The sequence below is a fragment of the Blastomyces dermatitidis genome (genome assembly GCF_000003525.1).
Source record: "Blastomyces dermatitidis ER-3 genomic scaffold supercont1.10, whole genome shotgun sequence".
Taxonomy (NCBI): domain Eukaryota; kingdom Fungi; phylum Ascomycota; class Eurotiomycetes; order Onygenales; family Ajellomycetaceae; genus Blastomyces; species Blastomyces dermatitidis.
Window position 1 is genome coordinate 2,857,241 of NW_025544783.1, and position 19,676 is coordinate 2,876,916.

At 47.5% G+C, this 19,676-nt stretch overlaps 4 protein-coding genes across 4 annotated transcripts; 2 read left to right on the forward strand and 2 right to left on the reverse strand.

The window, feature by feature from the left end:
* The first annotated feature begins 1,496 nt into the window (after nt 1-1,496).
* Nucleotides 1,497-4,393, forward strand: BDCG_08279 (uncharacterized protein). Its single transcript, XM_045424055.1, has 2 exons — nt 1,497-2,328; nt 2,433-4,393. Exon 2 carries the CDS (start codon nt 2,567-2,569, stop codon nt 3,446-3,448), a length of 882 nt encoding a protein of 293 aa, XP_045272857.1. The 5' UTR covers nt 1,497-2,328; nt 2,433-2,566; the 3' UTR covers nt 3,449-4,393.
* BDCG_08280 (RNA export mediator Gle1) lies at nt 4,109-9,179 on the reverse strand. Its single transcript, XM_045424056.1, has 3 exons — nt 7,910-9,179; nt 5,960-7,812; nt 4,109-5,778 (listed from the first exon to the last, which is right to left on the reverse strand). Exons 2-3 carry the CDS (start codon nt 6,791-6,793, stop codon nt 4,984-4,986), a joined length of 1,629 nt encoding a protein of 542 aa, XP_045272858.1. The 5' UTR covers nt 6,794-7,812; nt 7,910-9,179; the 3' UTR covers nt 4,109-4,983.
* Nucleotides 9,180-9,556: 377 nt separating this feature from the next.
* BDCG_08282 (cell wall biogenesis protein phosphatase Ssd1) lies at nt 9,557-16,864 on the forward strand. Its single transcript, XM_045424057.1, has 6 exons — nt 9,557-10,622; nt 10,823-11,126; nt 11,216-13,919; nt 13,989-14,348; nt 14,453-15,465; nt 15,563-16,864. Exons 3-6 carry the CDS (start codon nt 11,937-11,939, stop codon nt 15,600-15,602), a joined length of 3,396 nt encoding a protein of 1,131 aa, XP_045272859.1. The 5' UTR covers nt 9,557-10,622; nt 10,823-11,126; nt 11,216-11,936; the 3' UTR covers nt 15,603-16,864.
* Nucleotides 16,865-16,916: 52 nt separating this feature from the next.
* On the reverse strand, nt 16,917-19,471 carry BDCG_08283 (ubiquitin conjugating enzyme E2). Its single transcript, XM_045424058.1, has 3 exons — nt 19,061-19,471; nt 18,627-18,965; nt 16,917-18,500 (listed from the first exon to the last, which is right to left on the reverse strand). The coding sequence occupies exons 1-3, from the start codon at nt 19,061-19,063 to the stop codon at nt 17,133-17,135; spliced, it is 1,710 nt and encodes a 569-aa protein (XP_045272860.1). The 5' UTR covers nt 19,064-19,471; the 3' UTR covers nt 16,917-17,132.
* Between the last annotated feature and the right edge of the window lie 205 nt (nt 19,472-19,676).

Here is a 19,676-nt window from a genome sequence, read left to right on the forward strand (position 1 = left end):
TGAATCCAAACCGATGGCAACCGGACCGATTAGTTAAACCATCATCCGCTAGTTTCATAACTTCGCAGCGCAACAGAGCACTTACCTACGGGGTCACACACTCACAGAATCACTTTTAGTCACTATCAACCTTTGCCAGGGGCCAATGGACGGCTTGTCCATAGCTCTGTTTTACAATTTGGTGTTGAACTACGCATGGCGAAGTGTAGAGAGCAGAGGGTACTACACAACAATACCATTTCAGACACCCTCATTATCCCGTGCGACTGTACCACACCAGTCCAACTACAGGCTTGATATTTCCGATTACTGTCCTTCTATCTTCTTTTGCTCTCCCTCGTCAAAAGTTAACCCGAAAACCTCTCGGATAACTCCTTCGTCTAACAGGCAAAGCGAACCAAAGTACCCCTTTGCGTTCACGAGTCACCAATATTACAAATATTCAGTTTCTAGCTGCGGTCTTCCCAAACAGCAGGAAAGATATCTTTCATGCTGCCCATCTCTACGATTGATATATTTTTCATCTCCCCTCGGCTCTCAGCCTTGAGGGGACTATCTACTCGTCAAAACGGCGTCAGATCTAGAATCAGGTGTCACCACGCCCCTACTCAAAAATGATAACCTGACACGTTTCGACGGCGACGATGATGACGACGATAGCAATGATTGTGATCATTTTGTGACCTCAAAACGACGGCGGAGAGTGAGTAAATATGCTGGGGCGGCTGGCTCTTACTCGTCGGCATCAAGCGACATTGTCTGGGGCTGGCACGGGTGGGCAGGCTTTATCCTCAACCTTTTTATCATTGGGATTGGATTTTATTTCCTAGGTCCTGGAACTTATGTGAGTAGGCAACTCTTCTCGATCTTGTTCTTGGTATTTAAAATTGAACGGAAGATGCTAATGCCTTTGAAATTTTTACGCTTCTGTTGAAAGTGTTATTCTTAAATACCGGCAGGGGGAATTTGGGAGTGCATTTTCATGTACGGATAGAGTATGAACGCTGAGTTCCAGTGCATTCCACTGGTTTGAGTTGGCCATTTCTGGCAATTCTCATGTCCAGGGATGGAGGGTTGTGTGAACCACGGAATTATGTATTAGATTTGATTATTAAAGGTAGATACATAGATCTAGTTTCTCGAAGATTAGAAAAGGGTAACATAAATGACAATGACATGCAACAAACAAGTGTGCAGTGGCCCTTATTTTACATTTCAAGAGTACACAGCAATCACAAGAACAAGAATAAAAATTATTAGGATGTTCAACGAAATATCATTGCAAAATTGAAGCTCAATTTATTGCCTCAGTAAATTATGTGATAATTTTATTATTCTACCTTCTCTGTTCAGAAACTGATTAATCTGAAGAGGCCTCCCACAGACAAGTGGGAGGGCGCATGGTTAATTAGGGCTAACGGCGCTAGTCGTGGCCCGCTAAGTTAGTTATAGCCGCCGATATCAAATGCTAAAACTAAAACATTCAACATTCTTCTCTTCCATCTCCTGGCTTCCAGGATTTCACTGACTTCGACGGCGGTTGAAGTTGCTCCAGCCTCTGACGGCATCTTTCTATGCATGTTTCAACTCATCAACTTCCCTGTTTACCGTTAAGGTCTTCCAGCCGGAGACAGCAAGGAAATCATGCAAAGCCATGATTGGTTCAGTGTAGTGAAATGCTAGATCCAGATTTTTATGATTGCAAGATAAGTTAGTTCATTGGAACCATGTATATAGATAGAAGGGCATTCTCGGCCTCAATTCCCACATCCCCATCCTCGCTATGAGCAAATCGCTATCATACATTCAGCCACCCAGCTGAAATCCCCGCCTCTGCTGCACGGCTCTTTCCCGGCACCCATCAGGGAATCACACATCATGCACAGATGCTCGGTCCAGAGCACTAAGTAGCCTGATAATTTCTGAATCTGTTGGACGCATGATGCTTGCCGCGTCTTTGCGTTGGAATTTATCCGTAGAAATTGCTCTACACTTATTTCTACGCCATGCAGCGGGCAGGGCATGGTACATACACCAACATGGAAATGTCCGGTGTTTGATGAGGGGTGGTTTCTTCTGGGTTAGTTTAGAAGGGTACGGGAAGGAGAGTAACACATTTTTTTCCATTTCCTTTCCATGTCCGTCCATTTCTTTTCCATTTCTTTTCCTTTCTTTTCCTTTCTTTTATTTCGTTCCCCCGTCGTTGCCTGGGTCAGGAATTTGAAGGGTGTGAGGGTTATGAAGGACACATCACGGAGACGTCACTGTGAATCAACAGAGACTTAAACCGAAGACCAGACGCATTGCAACAGTGGCGTTCATTGCATGGTAAGCCATTCCAGTAATATTCGGCAACGTTCAGCGGAGATGTGAAGAACACGTTCTTCGATCCAGATCATGCAGTTTGTTAACATTTGACATGCCATATATAGGTGCAACAACAAGACCCGACCGTTCCCTAGCTCACAAACCAGGGAGGAAGACATTTTATTAGTGGAGGGCTAAGCTCGAGGTTATCAGAGACTTTTTATGTTCATTCTGTCCCGTTATTCGTATTCCGGCAGCCATGGAGTGCATCCCGTGCAACCAGCGATTTAAGAATGAAACGGCTCTCGAGAAGCATATTAAATACTCCCCAGCCCATGCTCTGAAGTACGACTGTAGCAGCTGCAGCCGATCATTCTCCAGTCAAAATGCCCTTGGACAGCACATCCGAGACTCTCATCCTCTGAGATACACCTGCAACACCTGCAGCCGAGCATTCAAAACTGAGAATGGCCTTGAACAGCACATCGAAGACTGTCATCCTCTGAAGTATGATTGCAACAGCTGCAACCGATCATTCTACAGCGAAAACGCCCTGGCACAGCATATCCGGGATGCCCCAGCTCACAATCCGAAGGGCAACAACAAATCGTTCAAAAATAAAGCAGCTCAAAAGCAGCGTATCCAAAACTCCCCAGCTGATGCTCAATCGTACAACCAAAGATGGTCCATGTATCCAACGCACCACGAGCATGTATCAAGCTTGCTGGAAGAGGAGTACCTCCATTTCGACTTCCACAACGATGACAACGCCGAAGGCTGCATCAGAGAGCACGACACAAATATCATGGGCCGATTCACCTGCCACAATGACTCGTGCGGCACGGACGGGTGGTCAAGTAGACAAATAGCCATCACCATACGCAAGTACCCTGGGAACAAATACAATGCGAGGGTATATCATCAACGCTGTCGGCGCTGCGATTCTCTCAGCAGACCTGTTCTTGACGAGTCCTATGCAGAAAGAGTGGCGTATCGTATCAAGAAATGGGATGGTATTTTTATGGGTGCCCCTCCTCCTTATTCGTTTGAAAAAAACGGTCCTCACCACAATGATCTGTGTGAGGGATGCAAGGATGGTCATTGCAACAACACATTGTCATCGTGGAATTCCTTTAATTAGGCGAATGAAGTTCGGTCCAGTGGTGTGCTTTGTTATTTTTTCCTGCTGGACTTTAGTATTTACTTCTGCGGTCATGATAAATACCACCAGGTGTAAAAATTCTCGTGGCGGCGCTGAGATCGTTGTTTCTTGATTCTGCCATTTTGGACAGATAAGCCATAATGTTTCGTCGAAAATGTTCGTGTTGTCGATGTACAGTACATACATAGTTACATCTTTTCGAGCTAAGAAGTTCGGGCTAGATTTGCGTCGATTCCATTCACCCGCAAAATCGCATTTAGATAACCGCTGTTGTGGACAGCTCAAGGGATTCCCTACTCAGAGAAGCAATTGGTTCAGAACACATATCGAAAGCTGAGTCTCTGTGTCACATAGCTCTGTGGGTTGCGATTTGAAGCACAACGTCCGGATGTTTGGTCAGGTCTCTCCCATGAATGTGTGTGGTGTAGCTAGATAAAGAAAGCAGCCAAATGGTTATTGGACATGACTTCCTTGATGCTTGAGAACAATAGTAGTTATAACGTCTTCTACGGCTCATGGTCCCTCATGTAAATATTGTGAATGAGCTTGGTTATGTTTGAAAAAACAAGTGACCAATTGAAAACATTGTAAGTGGAGTTCAGCACAGCCTAAATCTCTGCATAACTTCATGATGACCTCTTTCTCTTGAGTGTTGTCAACGAGAATGTACTACTAATTTCTAGTAGTCTTCTACACTTCATAATGCAGAGGATATGATACCCTTCTCTTCATGCATATGAAGTGATTCCGTACACCAAGTATCTTTCTTATATTTCCCTTATTGCTCACATTACCAGATCTGATCTCTCTCAAACTACTGCTCTTCGAGCATTTTCCCTTTCGAGACAGAAACTATAAGATACGCCTTTAACTTTCATCTATTCCCACCAACAATTGCTGAATTTGATTAACTAGTAGGTGGAAATCGTCAGAAAGCTTAAAAGTAACCGGTTGGATCTTTTTAGCTTTTATTGCTATATAATTTTAATTTTAATTTTGCCTTTTTTGTTTTTATCTTATAGTTTTTATCTTTGAACTGAGAGTCTACATAGGCTATGGTATCCATGAGACCGGTTGCTTCCAAGTAACGGACATGCCCAATACGGGTGTCTAGATACAGCAGTTAACGCTGCTATCTTGCACTGGATCCGATTAGCATTGGTACATGCACAGTACTCCGTGGATGTACAGGTAGATGTTCTCCAGGTGTGATATCGCTTGCTCTCCTACGGACCTCCGTTAACTATCAAGGTTTGTGCTAAGCTATCTAACACATAATGATGAGGGAAAAATATCGGGTGCGGAAATCATCCAGTAGTCCTGTAACAAATCACATCCCGATGAGCTTCTTCTGGCTCTATGGGAAAGGAGATAAAATAGATGGAATACCCGTCCGCTAAACACGACATTAAAACACCACCACATTCGCCATCTCCACTCCTAGTTCGTAAACATGATCCAAAAAAGAAAAAAAAGAAGAAGAATTGAAAGCTACCATCTGGCAAGCCCCCCTCTTAAAGCAAAATACACCTCTCCCTAACAAAAAGATCTCTCAAAATCTCCACCCCTGCCCTCGCCGCCCCCTTTTTCCTCTCCCCCAACCCAGCCGGAAACTCCACAACAGCCCTCCGCAACAACGCAAGCCCCAAATCCCCCCAAAACCCCACAATCCTCACCGCAGAATGCCTCAGCAGCGCACTCAGCACAAGCAAATGCGTATCCTGCACTTCACCAGCCGGGACATTCAAGATATTAGCACACGCGGACCAAAAGTGCGTGTTCGGCACGGGGTTCTTGCGCGTCGTCTTTGAGAAATTCCGGAGCGATATCGCCGCAAACCCGGCACCGAGGCCGATCATGCGCTCCTCGTGTGTCTGCGGCGATACGAAGCGTCCGGGCGATTCACCGTCACGCTCTCGCCACCATCCGACGGCCAGCTTGCCATCGCTCGTGGCCTCGTTGCCATAGAACCCCCACAGGACGGGGCAGATGGCATGGTATTTTGCAAGTAGGAGGTCGATCATTGAGATGCCGTTGTAGGTGAAGGCTTCCATGGAGAAGATTTGGGCGGTGAGGACCCCTAGGGGCTCGGCGTATTTGGGCGTTATGCCGGCTTCGGCGATGAGTTGGGCAATTATGGCCTTTGAGAAGATGTTGAGGAGGTAGAGGAGGAGGGCGGGGGCTTTGGTTTCGGCTTCGTTGGTGCCGGCGTTGAGTTGTTGCGGGGGGAATGCGAGGAATTGGCGTATGTCGACAGAGGGTTCGGTGAGGATTAGGGCTTTCTTGAGGACTGTGGTTATTTCGTTGGTCTGGCGATTTTAATTTTAGCCGAGGGGGTGGTAGCGGGCGGGTTCGTCAGTTGAAGAATATAAGGGAAAAAGAAGATCTCGTAGATGAAACGTGATGCGTATGGTGTGGTATGACGAGTCTTGGGCTAGATCGAGCAGGATGGGGGGAATGGGGTTAGGGGGTTCGGGGGAAAAAACATACAGGAGTGCGGTTTGCGACCTTGTCATCCACGACGAGCTGGCCAACGCATTTCTTTATCGTCCGGCGCATGTCACCCATATGCTGTTTCAGAATTGGATTCTTCTTCGTTTCACCGACCATGTACTGTCGAAACTTCTTGAGATGCTGATGCAGCTCTAGGTATCGTTGATGCTCCGCGATTTGTTGGGGAGTACGGTGTGCGGCTCCCAGGGCTTTTGTTGCAGCTGACGCTTGATCTGCCTCCTCCTCCTGCTGCTGCTGCTGTATCTGTTTGTTCTCTGCTGCCTTGGTTCTGGCCAGCTCCTGCGCAGCTTCCTCCTTTTTCTTCTGTTCCTGCACCACGCGTTCCCGTTCCTGTTGAGCCTTTGCTTCCTTCGCAGCCTTCAGCGCCTTTTCAGCCTCCTCAGCCTTCCTCCTCTTCTCCTCTTCCTCAGCTCTCTTCAAAGCTTCCACCCGCACAGCCTCCTCCCGTTCCCACCGTTCCCTCTCCGCCTTTTCCCGCTCAATTTTCTCCCTCCTCTGCTTTTCCAGCTCCTCTTTCCGTCTTCTTTCCTCCTGCTCTGCACGTAGATGGAGTTGCAAAGTCTCCTCAGCCTCAAGCCTAAGAGCATCACGCTTGGCAGCTGCAGCTGTCAGAGCTGCATTGTGTACCTCTTCCTTCTCCCGATCTAGACGGTCTAGCTTTTCATAGAAGGATTTGCGCTCGTAGGCCCGTACTTTCTTGAGCTCGTTGTTGTGTAGACGGACCTGCTCTAGGTCTTTTGCAAGCTCTAGTATAAGCTGCCTCGAGGGGCTATCCGGTTGGCGGGGAGAATAAAGCTGTGGTCTACCCATGGTGACAGGAGTAGTGGAGCAGGGAGTGGTAGTAGTGTGACGTTGTTATATACGCGAACAAATATCCGGATGATGAGGTCGCCCCGGGGGGGAAGAGGAAATGATTGTGTTTCCCTATCTGATGCCGCACAAGCTATTACTACAGATGATCAAATCTGTAAGTTACAAATTGCAAGAGTAAGCGTCGCTGCCCGTGTGTTGTTCGAGAGTCGTTGCCAGAACAAAGAAAGTCCGTCGTAAAAACCGAACGCTGCCAATTGAGCTGTACCCCTCGAATATTGAACAAAGCCTTTACTCCCCACCTCAAACTACAATAGGATTCGGGAGAACCTATTCCCATCCAGGGAGCAAACTCGTTTTCTTCTGTTTTTGCAGGAAAATAGCCTCTTTCCTCGCTTCCAATGGGCGCCTGGGATCGTGGTGGTGATGCAAACGGATAGGGCGTCCGCTCTCAAACCAACGTTTTAAAAGTAAATCCGTCAATTAAATAAAACTCGACTTCCTCCCTACCCTACCTAGCCCGTCACCAATTAATGACCACCCACTCTCTGTCTCACTAACCCACAGGAAGATTTCGACCTCTCCCACTATGCGGGGAGTTGTTGCCCACAGCAAACACGCGGGCAGACGGAGCAGGCGAAGTCTGCTTTCAGAGTCAAGCGGTTGCAATCGGTATTGGGAAACCGATTCCTGGTTACGGAGACGTGACACGGGATTTCGGTAGTTGGCGGAGGCACTTGGCACGAGGGATTCAGACGGGGGAGCCTGATTATATGGTATAGTATGGACGGTAGTGGGGGGATGTTGCCGTTGCCATATCGCGCTGGAACTCCAGCTCCTTGATAATTGCAATGCTATGTAAAATTGGCAATAACGGCTATTATTACGCGAATGTATGTACTCACCGCAGGAGTTATATTCGTAAAGATGCTGGGATTCCTGGAAAAGGGTTCGCTGTTGTGATAATTTAGCGGTTGGTCGAAAGCGCTCGCCGTCATCGATCGTTTTTGAAGCTGAGGCTGAAAACCGGATTTGTTAGACGCGCGTTAAAAGTGGCTAATGAGATGGGATGGATGGACTAGTCATTTTTTAAGCGGCGGGTAAATGGGTACGTACTCGTGGAGATTCAACTGAACAGAAAATTACTTCTGTTATTCCGAAAATAACATAATAGACCTGCTGGGGATAATACAATATACAATAAATGAAAAAGTCAAAGGAACGGGGAAAAGCAAGGTTCTGGGTTCGACTCTGGGAACCAAACTCTCAATGGGGACCGCCAGATGGGCACAGGAATGTGAAGGAAGGTCTGGAAAGCTTGGGGGCTTTCTGACCCTTGGTTGACAGATGGAGAGCCAGGAGGGTTGTCTAGGTATATAACGGCTACATGGAGCGTCCAGAGTGGAGTGACGGCTGAAGTAGGTAACTTTAGCAAAGAAGGTTTTCGTAGTTCTACGGTTACAATTTTCCTGGGAGTAACGTGCATCATACCCAAGTAGGTAGCTCGACAAGGGTGGTGATGCTGGTAATGGTGATATGGCAGTATGGCAGTTGGCAAGCCAGAAGAGCGGCAAACTTTCCGCTGCTGGTGTTGGTTAGGGCTTCTTATTTCAATATTGTATGTTTTTGTGCTATGTTGGATTAAATATAGAGCTCAGAGAGCTCCAGAGCTCCAAAGCTTACCGTTAGCAGCAAGCTCCGTCTCTTTCCTTTCCTCCTTGTCTTTCCCCTTCCGCTCTTATACGTATCTTTTTTTTCTCTTCCCTTTTCTTCTCCTCATACACGCCGTCTTGAAAGCAGAAATCTCTTTCTTTTCATCACTTCCAACCCACGTCCATTCATCTCCTCCACGCCCATTTTGCCCGCCGGCCTATAGCTGTCGCTTTTATGCCCTGGCAAGTCGCCACCCTCCCCTGTCAGCTCTCTCGCAGCATGTGCGCCAACCTACACCTATCAAACCTCGTAGCTATTTGGAAAAGAAACACACATCGTCGATTCAATAACTGTTACTAGCTCTCTCTCTCTCTCTCTCTCTCTCTCTCTCTGTCTCTCTTTGTTTCCGTCGATCTCTCAACACCTTCATCTCACCCTCCGCCCCTAAACTGGGTTCGAAAAAAAGCCAGGTGTCTCCAAAAGGACCAGTGCTGCAATATATGAAACCTCCACTAAACAACCACGACCCCGAAAACACATCCTATCCCCCTCCCTCCTTCCCTCCCTCTTGAGAAGTAATAAGTAATAGTAAGGATCAAGGACGAGGCAACGGAAGATCTACAAACGAATACCTCAACGCCCATCTCAGACTACTAGGGTGATATTTGCATAAGCGATACCAGAGCAGGTGAGTCGTGGGAAATTTTATATATGAGAAGGTTGAGGCTTAAGCTTCCTACCTATTGCCCGCTCTCCTCTGCATATCTGCATATACAGAGTACTCGTCTACACCCGGAGAGAAGACAGACCCAGTCTAGCTCCTTGACCCCGCCAAACCATTGGTGAAAAGCATCCGCACTCCAATCAGCGCTGGGACTGTGGATTGTGTGGCTGCTTTTTTGCTTTCATTTATCCCCCCTCCTTTTTGCTCGCTGGTTTGTGTCTGCAGGCGGCTAGTCTGCCGGCTAGTGCCAACCATTTGGGCCATTATTTGGCTGCTGCTGCTGCTGTCACTTCCCTGTTGGCTGGCTTCTTCCCTGTCCGTTCGCCCCATCGTCTGGTCTCCGCCATCATTTCACCCCGTCTCGTCTCACTCTGCGTCTTCTGCGTCTTCTGCGTCTTCTGCTTCTTCTGCTTCTTCTGCTTCTTCTGCTTCTTCTGCTTCTTCTGCTTCTACTTCTGCTCGTCTATATCCTCAACCTCTCCTTCTCCTCTGCCATTCCTGCTTCTTGTCTCCCCCCCCTCTGTCCCTCCCTCATCCTCTAGATAATTTTTATCACCGCTCCTTTCTGCTGTTTCCTCGTCTCCCTTCGCTCCCTCCATCCCCCGCTATCCGGGCTGTGGCTTCTAGTCCTCCTCTCCTTCTGTTTGTTTGTCTGGTGAAACTCCAGCAGCAACTCTCCCTCCAAATCTATCCCCTCCCCACACACCTCTTAAGCTGGTGTATTGCTGCTCCGTTGTTTCTCTGCCTCACTCTTCCATTAAGACGCCACTGGTACCTTCTCTTGGCCTCGTCTTCTTCTTGTGTAGCATCCAAATCCAGCCGTCATCTGCTAATCTCAGCCCGTTGTCAATTCGTTTCTGCAGCTCCTGGCCTTGGGTTATTCCTCTCTACATCGAATTCCAGTCAACTTCGAGCAACTTTTCAACTATACCTCTCCGCCTATCGTTGCTTGTCTGCAGCAACCTCTCCTAGGTCTGCCGGCGTAATCACCATCTCGCCGTCTCCCCGGCCGTCATTCTCGTCGTCTTCTTGACGCCTCCATTCGCCCTTCTCCTCGGTCTCTCCTTCTAGCCACCAGGTGCTCGTCCCCTCCTTCCTCCTCTCGGCTGATTGGAAATCGATAAACAAAAACAAAATTATAATCTGGAAACACAAACAATCACAAGAAACAACAATAACAATAACAAGAGCAACAAATAATAATTTGGTTTAAAAAACATTTCCCCAACTACGCTGCTGGGTTCTCGAGCCTCTCCTTTTTATCTACAGAGACGAGATACTTCCACTTCTACAACTGCAATACTTTTTTGCCACCCCACCCTGCTCCTATCCATTTATCATATTTTCGAGACTGTCTCTTCCCTCTAGTGAACCTTTGGTCTACAGGTGGGCCAGCTTCGAAATACTCATTGCTCAAAAAGCTTCGTTCCATCGCTTGAGTTGATATTCTCTGTAAGTGAACTTGCGGAAAAATACGCTAACTCCCCGCCCCACCACAATCTCTCCCCTAAACGTTCTCCTGTAGCTCCATTTGTTCTCTCCTCCTCCCATCTCATCTCATTCCCCTCCTCATTCCTCTGCTATAAAATATTGGCCCAATCTTATTCCTCTGTCCTCAACTGACTTGCTTTTGCGTCTGGAGCTTGGATCAGCCACGTCGCCTCAAAAGCTGCACACCAAGCCTCGTTAAGCATTGGCTAGCAGCCCAAGTTCTGGTCATTAGCCGTGGTTTAGCCTCCCTTTATCCACATCGATTCTTTTTCTTGCCGACGCATCGTAGCACCCACGCTCGCGGAAGTTAACTCCTATATAATATTCTGTACGACATAATCTAAAGCCCTTGTGCTTTATCAATCTCAACCATGGATCAGCAAGGCCAGTCCATCCCCGGCCCTGCCGGTAGACGCCTGCACATTGCCCATCGGAGAAGCCCCTCAGAGCTTACTCCCCTAATGAGTACGTCTCAGATGTTTTTTGTGATTTATTTTATCTTTTCCTCTCTCCTGATAGTGACCCTATGTTCATTTGCTTATGTGTATACACAGTGGAACAACTAGCTTTACAACAACAGATTGAACTACTCCAACAGCAGCAGCAGCAAATTGCTGCCACCCATCAGCAATACGTCAACATGGGGCTTTTGCAACCGCAACAGTCTCTCCAACATGTGGCTGCCTACTCGCCAACCATGCAAACTCAGGGGCTTCCTGGTGTTACCCATAATAATTTTCAGTTTCCCCAATCTCAACAACAGCAGCCACAACATATGGGCGTACCCTTAAATACCCAAAATCAGCCCTCCCACCGGCGTAACCAGTCTGCACTTCCAAACGTTGGCATGGGACCCCCACCTGCGCCTTCTTCGGGTGCAGCCGGTTCTAATTACGATTATAACCTTGGTCAAGGTCAAGGTCAAGGCCAAGGCCAGGGCCAGGGTTCGTCTAATCAGAATCGTGAGAATGGCCAGCCATCTCGTGGTCGTGGGGGTGCTCCTCCTGGAGGTGGCCATCAGCGCCGTCATTCACTGGCTCTCCCCGAAGCGAGAAAAGCTGCTGAACTCGCCCAGCAAAAAAGGACTACATCTGGATTCCAATTCCCAATTCCAGGTGCCTCGGGTGCTTCTAGCACGTCCAACCAAGGTGAAGGTTCTCCCACTGAAAAGCCTTCCCAGCCTGCCTCGTCCTCCCCTCACCTCCCCAAGGATTAGGTGTTCAACGGGCTGGAAACATTCGATCTGGTCCCCATACGCGTAGTCAGTCCTTGGCCATGGGCAGCGGCCGCAGTGGTGGAACTTCGGGTGGCAGAGGTGCTGGCGGGTTCCAGTTCCCACAATCAAGTGAGGGATCTCCAGCACCGGATTCTTCTCGACGCTCCAGCCAGCCATCGCATGGTCGATCAGGCTCCCGAAACTTCGATAGCAACTGGCGTCAACAGAATACAAACCAGAATCAAGGGCAGGACCAGCAACGAGCTCCCATGGGAAGCTTTGGCCAACAGCAAGGTGGAGCCAACTTTCAACCAGGTCATCGCACACGTGGGTCCGTGAACCAGTCGGTCGGATCACTTGGTTCCTTCCAGTATACAGGTCAACCCCAGCTCATCCAGCTCCCTCAGGGACAAGTTGTCATGGCACCCCCGCAAATGTTTGCTGGTCAGCATCTAAATCCTCTTCAAATTGCCCAGCTTCAAGCGATGCAAGCAAGCGGTCAGCTGAATGTTCAAAATCTAGGTCTGCAAGCCACACCTCAGCATGTTGCCCCCCAGCTGTCTGCTCAGCAACAGCAGCAACAGCGTAAAACACTTTTTACCCCATACTTGCCCCAGGCATCACTGCCTGCTCTGTTGAACGACGGTCAACTGGTGGCCGGTGTTTTGAGAGTCAACAAGAAAAATAGATCCGACGCTTACGTTACTACGCCTGACCTTGATGCAGATATTTTCATTTGTGGAAGCAAGGATAGAAACCGTGCCCTTGAGGGTGATCTTGTTGCTGTTGAGCTGCTGGATGTTGATGAAGTATGGAGCCAGAAGCGAGAGAAGGAGGAGAAGAAAAAACGCAAGGATATCACGGAAACCAGGAGCGGTAGCACCGCCGGGATGGATAAGAACGCTCGATCTGACTCTATTACTAATGGCGATGCTGGACAAATTGCGCCCGATGGAAGTATTCGACGACGAGGCAGCCTCCGCCAAAGGCCCACTCAGAAAAAGAATGATGACGTCGAAGTTGAAGGTCAGAGCCTCCTTCTCGTGGAGGAAGATGAAATTAGCGATGAACATAAGCCACTCTATGCTGGTCATGTTGTCGCTGTGATCGAACGTGTTGCTGGCCAGATGTTTGCCGGCTCTCTCGGCCTTCTTCGGCCCTCCAGCCAGGCTACCAAAGAGAAACAGGAAGCAGAGCGACAGGCAAGAGAGGGCGGTCATTCTCGTCATCACCATGACCGTCAACAGGAGAAGCCGAAGATTGTGTGGTTCAAACCCACTGACAAACGTGTTCCTTTAATCGCGATTCCAACCGAACAAGCTCCCCGCGACTTTGTTGAAAAGCATGCTGACTACGCCAATAACATATTTGTTGCGTGCATTAAGAGGTGGCCCATCACATCTCTTCATCCATTTGGAACACTCGTTGAACAACTTGGTGCCATGGGCAACTTAAAGGTGGAGACGGATGCCTTACTCAGAGACAACAACTTCGCCTCTGATGAGTTCTCTGAAGCTGTGTTGAAGAATGTTGGCTTCGAGAAATGGTCCGTAAAGGACGAAGGCGAAGCCTTGCTGGCTAATAGGAGGGACTTCCGGGATGAAACCACTTTCACTATCGATCCCAACGGCTACAAGGAATTGGACGACGCCATCCACGTCAAATCACTCTCTGATGGGAAGGTGGAAGTTGGCATCCATGTGGCAGACGTCGCTCATTTTATCAAGAGTAACTCGCTCGTTGATAGAGAGGCTAAGAAGCGTGGTACTGGAGTATACCTTATGAATCGTGTGGTTAACATGATCCCGCCTCGCTTGGCGACTGAAATATGTTCGCTTTTGCCTGGCGAAGAAAGATTAACCGTCAGTGTCGTCTTCCAAGTGAATTCCGCCACCGGCTCCGTGGAAGGAGAACCGTGGATTGGAAAGGGGGTAATCAAGAGTTCAGGGAAACTCACGTACGACGAGGTGGATGCCGTCCTTAGCGGAAATTTTGATGTTGAACTCCACGGGGCTACTGTGGAGGATATCAAGACTTTACACGTGAGTGTTAAATATGGGTTACCCGACTGACAAAACTTCCTTTACTAACTAATGCGGGACAATATTCAGGATATTGCCATTAAATTTAGAAGAGCGAGATCTGGCAATCGGTCCTCCAATATACCAGCTCTGCGACTCCTCTACCAGCTTGACGATGAAAATGTCCCAGTCGAACAGAACATTTTCGACACCACACCGGCCCACGAACTCATTGAGGAATTAAGCCACAAGGCGAATTCCTTTGTCGCAAAGAAACTCCTGTCTGCTCTTCCGGACAAAGCATTCCTTCGCCGCCAGGCACCACCTAACTTCCGACGGCTGAAGACTTTCGTTGACCGGATGACGAGACTGGGTTATGACATCGATCCTACTAGTAGCGGTACACTCCAGACCAGTCTCTTCCAAATAGAAGACGTTGATATTCGCAAGGTATGATCTGAAAATTCTTAGCCTAATGCATACATACCCAGATATATTTATATATATATCCTCTCAGGGAAAATCTCAGCTGCTAACAACTATTATCTCCGCAGGGAATGGAAACACTGCTTCTGAAGGCGATGCAGCGTGCGAAGTATTACGTTGCAGGAAATGTGACAGAGGATCAGCGACAGCACTACGTTCTTAACTTGCCTGTATACACTCACTTCACCAACCCCTCTAGGCGCTACGCAGATATTATCGTCCATCGACAACTAGAAGCAGTACTCTCCAATGTTGAATGTACGGATGACGTCGAAATTCTTACCAAAACCGCTGAACAATGTAATAATAAGAAGGATTCTGCTCAGACTGCTCAGGAGCAAAGTGTTCACATCGAATCCTGCCGCGTTATGGACAAGAAACGAAGTGAGATTGGAGGTGACCTGATCAGCGAGGGTATTGTCCTCTGCGTTTACGAATCTGCTTTCGATGTCCTCATTCCAGAATATGGCTTTGAGAAACGTGTCCACTGTGATCAGTTGCCATTAAAGAAGGCCGAGTTCCGTAAGGGGGAGCGGGTTCTCGAGCTATACTGGGAGAAAGGTGTCCCGTCATCCGCTTACATTCCTGAGGATGAGCGCCCCAAAGCTGCCCAGAGTACACGTGCTGCCAATGCTGCCGCCGCCGCTCGTGAAGCGGAGGCTGCAAGGGAACGAGCTCGCGAGCGAGAGGAAGCTCAGCGGAAACAAACGGACACCGGTACAATCTCAACTGATGATGTTGACGCTCTCTTTGACGACGATGAGGATGAAGACGACGATATTTCCGAGGCCACGGAGATGGCTGCAGGCGTCTCGCTTAACTCCCCAGTGGATCGGTCTACTCAAAGCATGCCTCCCTCTCCTACAAGGAATGGCCACGTCCAGCAGACCCCTCATCGCACTCGTTCAGATCCGAAGATCGCAAGTAGCACTGTTGAAGCTCCCGAAACCAAATTGACCAATAAAGAAAAGTATCTCAAGCTTTTCAAGCTGCGGGAGGAGGATGGTGAATATATTCAGGACGTCACTGAGATGACTAGGGTGCCAATCATTCTGAAGACAGATCTGACCAAGAGTCCACCGTAAGTTTTCAATACAGGCCCTTAAATAAAAAAAAAAAAAAAAAAAAAAAAAAAAAAAAAAAAAAAAAAAATTCGTCTTGCTAACTCGAATGCATAGGTGTCTCACTATTCGCTCCGTAAACCCGTACGCTCTTTAAATTGGCAACACAATTAAGGATACGTTCGATAAAACTATATTTTTTTACAATCCGCTCATCCACTTATTCTATCCTTATTTAGCTCATTGTTATTGTTACTTCCGAAATCGATTATCTATTCGTGTCGTGCGCGTCTATTTTTTATGCATCTCTTCCCATGCATTTATTCCGACACTCTCCTATCGCTGTGGCGAAGTGTCACTCCTTTGTCGAAGCACAGTTATTGAAGGAAAAGAATATATATATATATATATATTGATTCTAGCGACTTATCAGTTCGGTTACTCCTTGCCCGCGCCCCTTTCTAGTTCCTAGTCAGCATTTGATTATACATTCATTTCCATCGGACCCTACCCGACTCGATCGTTAGACTATTACAGGGACTCTCACCTGTCTATGTTGTCATTGTGCCTCAATATCCACCCCGCTACTAGGCATCATATTGGACTGGTCATTTTCATTTTTTATCGTATTGAAACGAGCTTTAAAAAAAATATTCATGTCAGCGGTTCTAGCCTGTTGTGGCTATGGAATGGAAAGCACAGGCGAGAAGGGAAGAAAGAAAGGAAGAAAAATTGTTTATTTTCGGATCACGTCCCCTTTTTCTAGATTGATTGAAACAGGGGAAAGAGGTTGTTGCTTTTTACAAGATTGTATTGATTGGTTCCAGCATATGCTCTCTGAAGGCAACGGAACAGTTTGTTGTTTGAAGAGGGAAACGAATGGAAGTGAAAGGGATATCAGATTGAGATGAGTTGAGAAAAGAAGGACTTATAAGTTATGCTCTTATCTGTTTTCAGTGTCTTGCATTTTTAGTTTAGCGTTTGTGCTTCCTTTTTCTAGGTTAGGAGCTGGTTTTATATTTACATTTTTATTTTCTAATTTTTAAAATTATTCTCTTTGCACAAGTTGTGCTACTAATCAAAGATAGATTATATTTATATAAAGCTCTCTCTAGACCGTGTTTGAGACACTCCCGATAATAACACTCACTTGTTAGAGCTCATCAAGTTGCAAGAAAGATTGAGCTGGCATTCATTCATTCAATTCATGTTTTCTATCATAATCATGTGTATCATAACTACAGTACATAACCACTTAATCCGCAAAAAAGTAGAATCATCAGCCTCGGCCTCAAAAAGACAAGAGAAGAGAAAGAGACCCAACCCACTTACTCCCCAACAAAAGAAGAGGCACTCTTCCCTTGAAGAACAAATACCAAAGGTAGACTAAGACAGACAGACGCCCCGCCAAAAAGAGCAAAAAAAAAAAAAAAAAAAAAAAAAAAAAAAAAAAAAAAAAAAAAAAAAAAGAAAAAAAACCAAAGAATCCGACAGAAACGAGAATAAAGCCAAATACAATGAATACAATGAGCCGGCGCGTGCCTCGTGATGCTTGCTGGTGGTGATAGAGGTGGTAGGAGTGGGAGGGGTCCCTTTGCATATATATGTTGCATGTCTGGGCAGAGCTGGAATGTGTACATGTACACGTACAATATTAATTGCAGCCTACAAGCTGTTGACAACTCCTTTACAACCGCCTCAACCCGACCCGCGGCTTCGCTTTGGCGGGCGCGGAGGAAACCCTCCGTGCCGTTATATTATTATTAATATTATTAATATTATTATTGCTTTTGTTGTTGCCATTCGTATTCGACGATTTGGGTACGGATATCGACGATGGAAATGGCGGTGGCGGTGGTGGTGGCGGTGGGGGGAACTTTTGCTTCTGATTTTGCTGCTGTGATTTGTTATTTGCGGTGGTAGTAGTAGTAGTAGTAGTAGTAGTAGGAGTAGTAGTAGTTGTTGTTGTTGTACTAGCAGCGGTAGGAATGATAATAGTGGATGCCGTAGATGCTTCATTCTCCTTGCCGTCGTCGCTGGGTTTCTCGTTCGGCGGTTGTAGGAGTGGTTGCGGTGTTGGTGATGGTGATGGTGGTGACAGGCTAAGTATTGAGCTTTGACTAGAACCGGCCCTGTCAACCTGCTTGCCGCCGTTGCCACGAGATTCTTTGTTGCTGTTGTTGTTATGCGCAAGGGTCGAAACTGGGTCCCGGTAATCCTCCCGTATCCGACCGGAAGCGTTGACACCTCTACTCAGTACTGAGAGTTTGAGAGACTTCCGGGGTGGCAGTTCCAGCTGCTGTGTCCGAATCTGCTGCTGCTGCTGTTCTTGTTGTTCCCTCGCAAGGGCGTTTGCCGCGATATTCCGCTCTGAAGGGGTCAAGCCGTCGTCGTTGGAATTTGAACGGGAATGGGCGTTGTTCATATCATCATCATCATCATCGGCGGCGGCGCCGGAATTTACCAGAACAAACTCAGGTTCACTCGGGCTCGCGAGGACGGCAAGTGGACGTTTCCCCAGGACACCTTTCCGCGAACTACAAGGGCTTATGGCTACCAGTGAAAGTGATAGCGAAGGGTCATTTTCCTTGGACGGGCTCCCGGTATCTTCGTTATCTGATTCATCTTCGTGAGGTTGTTGTTGTTGATCTTGCATGAAGGGCGACGATGACGACTGCAATGACGACAGTAAACCATGCTGACAAGTCTGTTTAACCCTGATATCTAGCTTTTCTGTCCGCAGGCTGCTTTGTTTCCGCTGTGTAACAGGCTTCTTCATGATCACGGTCGACACGGACGAGGTGCTGGCCGTTTTGCGTGAACCGATTGCTGCTGCTAGGCGATCTTCGTCTTCCGTAATAACTATGCCACTTTCATCTCCCCTCCTCTTAGCCTCCATGACAGCATCTTTAATGTCCTTGGGTATTGGCGCATGGATGGAGGTCATCAGCTTTGCCTGACGCGCGAAAGCTTCATAATCGTCTCTGAGGAGGCTGCCAGCTGCAGAATTCAATGCGGAATCCGGATTGGGGTGTATCAGGAGACAGGATATCGTCTGCGGTGGGGGTATAAATTGTGAGTGAGCAGATCGGTGCAGAAGAAGGTATGTGTTTCCCCAAACGCGTTTTTCTACAAAAATATAAAAAAAGGAAACGGCAGGTGGAGGGTTAAAAAAACATACAATCAAAACATCCCTCAACGTCAGCTTCGCCTCCCAATCTCTCTTTAGAGTATCTACACAGACCGCGCCGGTTGACTCATCGACATTTGGATGCCATATGCGCGTCTTAAATGCCACTTTGGGAGGGTTCTTGGGATAATCCTCAGGGATGCGCAGATGTAATTGCCAAAGACCCTGAGAGTAGGGAGTCCCCTGCGGCCCCGTAAGCAGGACGGTGAGCTGAGTGAGGTCGTCTGAAAATGATGAAGAAGTGCTCGAAGGCGGGAAGAGGTAGTGGGGTGGTAGGCCGCCTCTATGGAGAGAGGCATGGTCTGATGCCAGCCTTCGAAAGCTGGAGGCCTGTAGATGCGTTATTTTTCGAGTGCTTTGTTGTTTTGATGTGGGATTATGAGTGATATAGCAATGGGCTGGGTTTGTTGGTTGAGCGAACTCACCATGCTGAATGCGCTCTATATAAGCCTATATTTATCCAGTGTAAACACGACTACGTAGAAAAGCTACCTATAGATAGCAGAGTTCATATGAGAAGGGTTGAGGAACGCGGGCACCATACTGTGACAAGGTGGGTGAGGAGAGCAGATGGAAATGAAGTGTCCAGGAATTACAAAATAAAAAAAATAAAAAATATAAGCATAAATAATCAATCCCAACTCTATGGCTGTTAGCCTTGGTCTGCGATGTTTTGACGCTGATAAAAGAGAGGAGCGATGCGGCTGAGAGAAGGGAGAGAGATACGCTAGGCCCGATATGGCATGGCGCAGGTAAAACAACTCGTGACCTGGCAAGCCCTGATTGGGATAGTGGCAGAAAGTATCTGCAGATTGATGAGACCGCGTTCAGTGAGAAGGATTGGGTGAGGAGAGTGGATAGCTATTATTGTACTCCGTATTGCTAACCAGGTGGCGTTGAACGAGTTGTTGTTCCTGCATGCTGTGATACTTTTGACCGCTTTCTCTGGTTCACAGAAATTTACCAAGTCTAGAAACCACTTGCCGAACAGAGGCTACGGCTGCTAATATTCTGAGAGCGAAGTTATTATTGTAAGGAGTT

Coding starts and splice junctions, on each gene's coding strand:
- BDCG_08279 (XM_045424055.1), top strand. CDS start 2,567: ATGGAGTGCATCCCGTGCAACCAGCGATTTAAGAATGAAACGGCTCTC.
- BDCG_08280 (XM_045424056.1), bottom strand. CDS start 6,793: ATGGGTAGACCACAGCTTTATTCTCCCCGCCAACCGGATAGCCCCTCG. Junction 5,779..5,959: donor AGGTCGCAAACCGCACTCCT/GTATGTTTTTTC, acceptor TAAAATCGCCAG/ACCAACGAAATAACCACAGT.
- BDCG_08282 (XM_045424057.1), top strand. CDS start 11,937: ATGGGCAGCGGCCGCAGTGGTGGAACTTCGGGTGGCAGAGGTGCTGGC. Junction 13,920..13,988: donor AGGATATCAAGACTTTACAC/GTGAGTGTTAAA, acceptor GACAATATTCAG/GATATTGCCATTAAATTTAG. Junction 14,349..14,452: donor AAGACGTTGATATTCGCAAG/GTATGATCTGAA, acceptor TTATCTCCGCAG/GGAATGGAAACACTGCTTCT.
- BDCG_08283 (XM_045424058.1), bottom strand. Junction 18,501..18,626: donor CGTTGAGGGATGTTTTGATT/GTATGTTTTTTT, acceptor CCCCCACCGCAG/ACGATATCCTGTCTCCTGAT.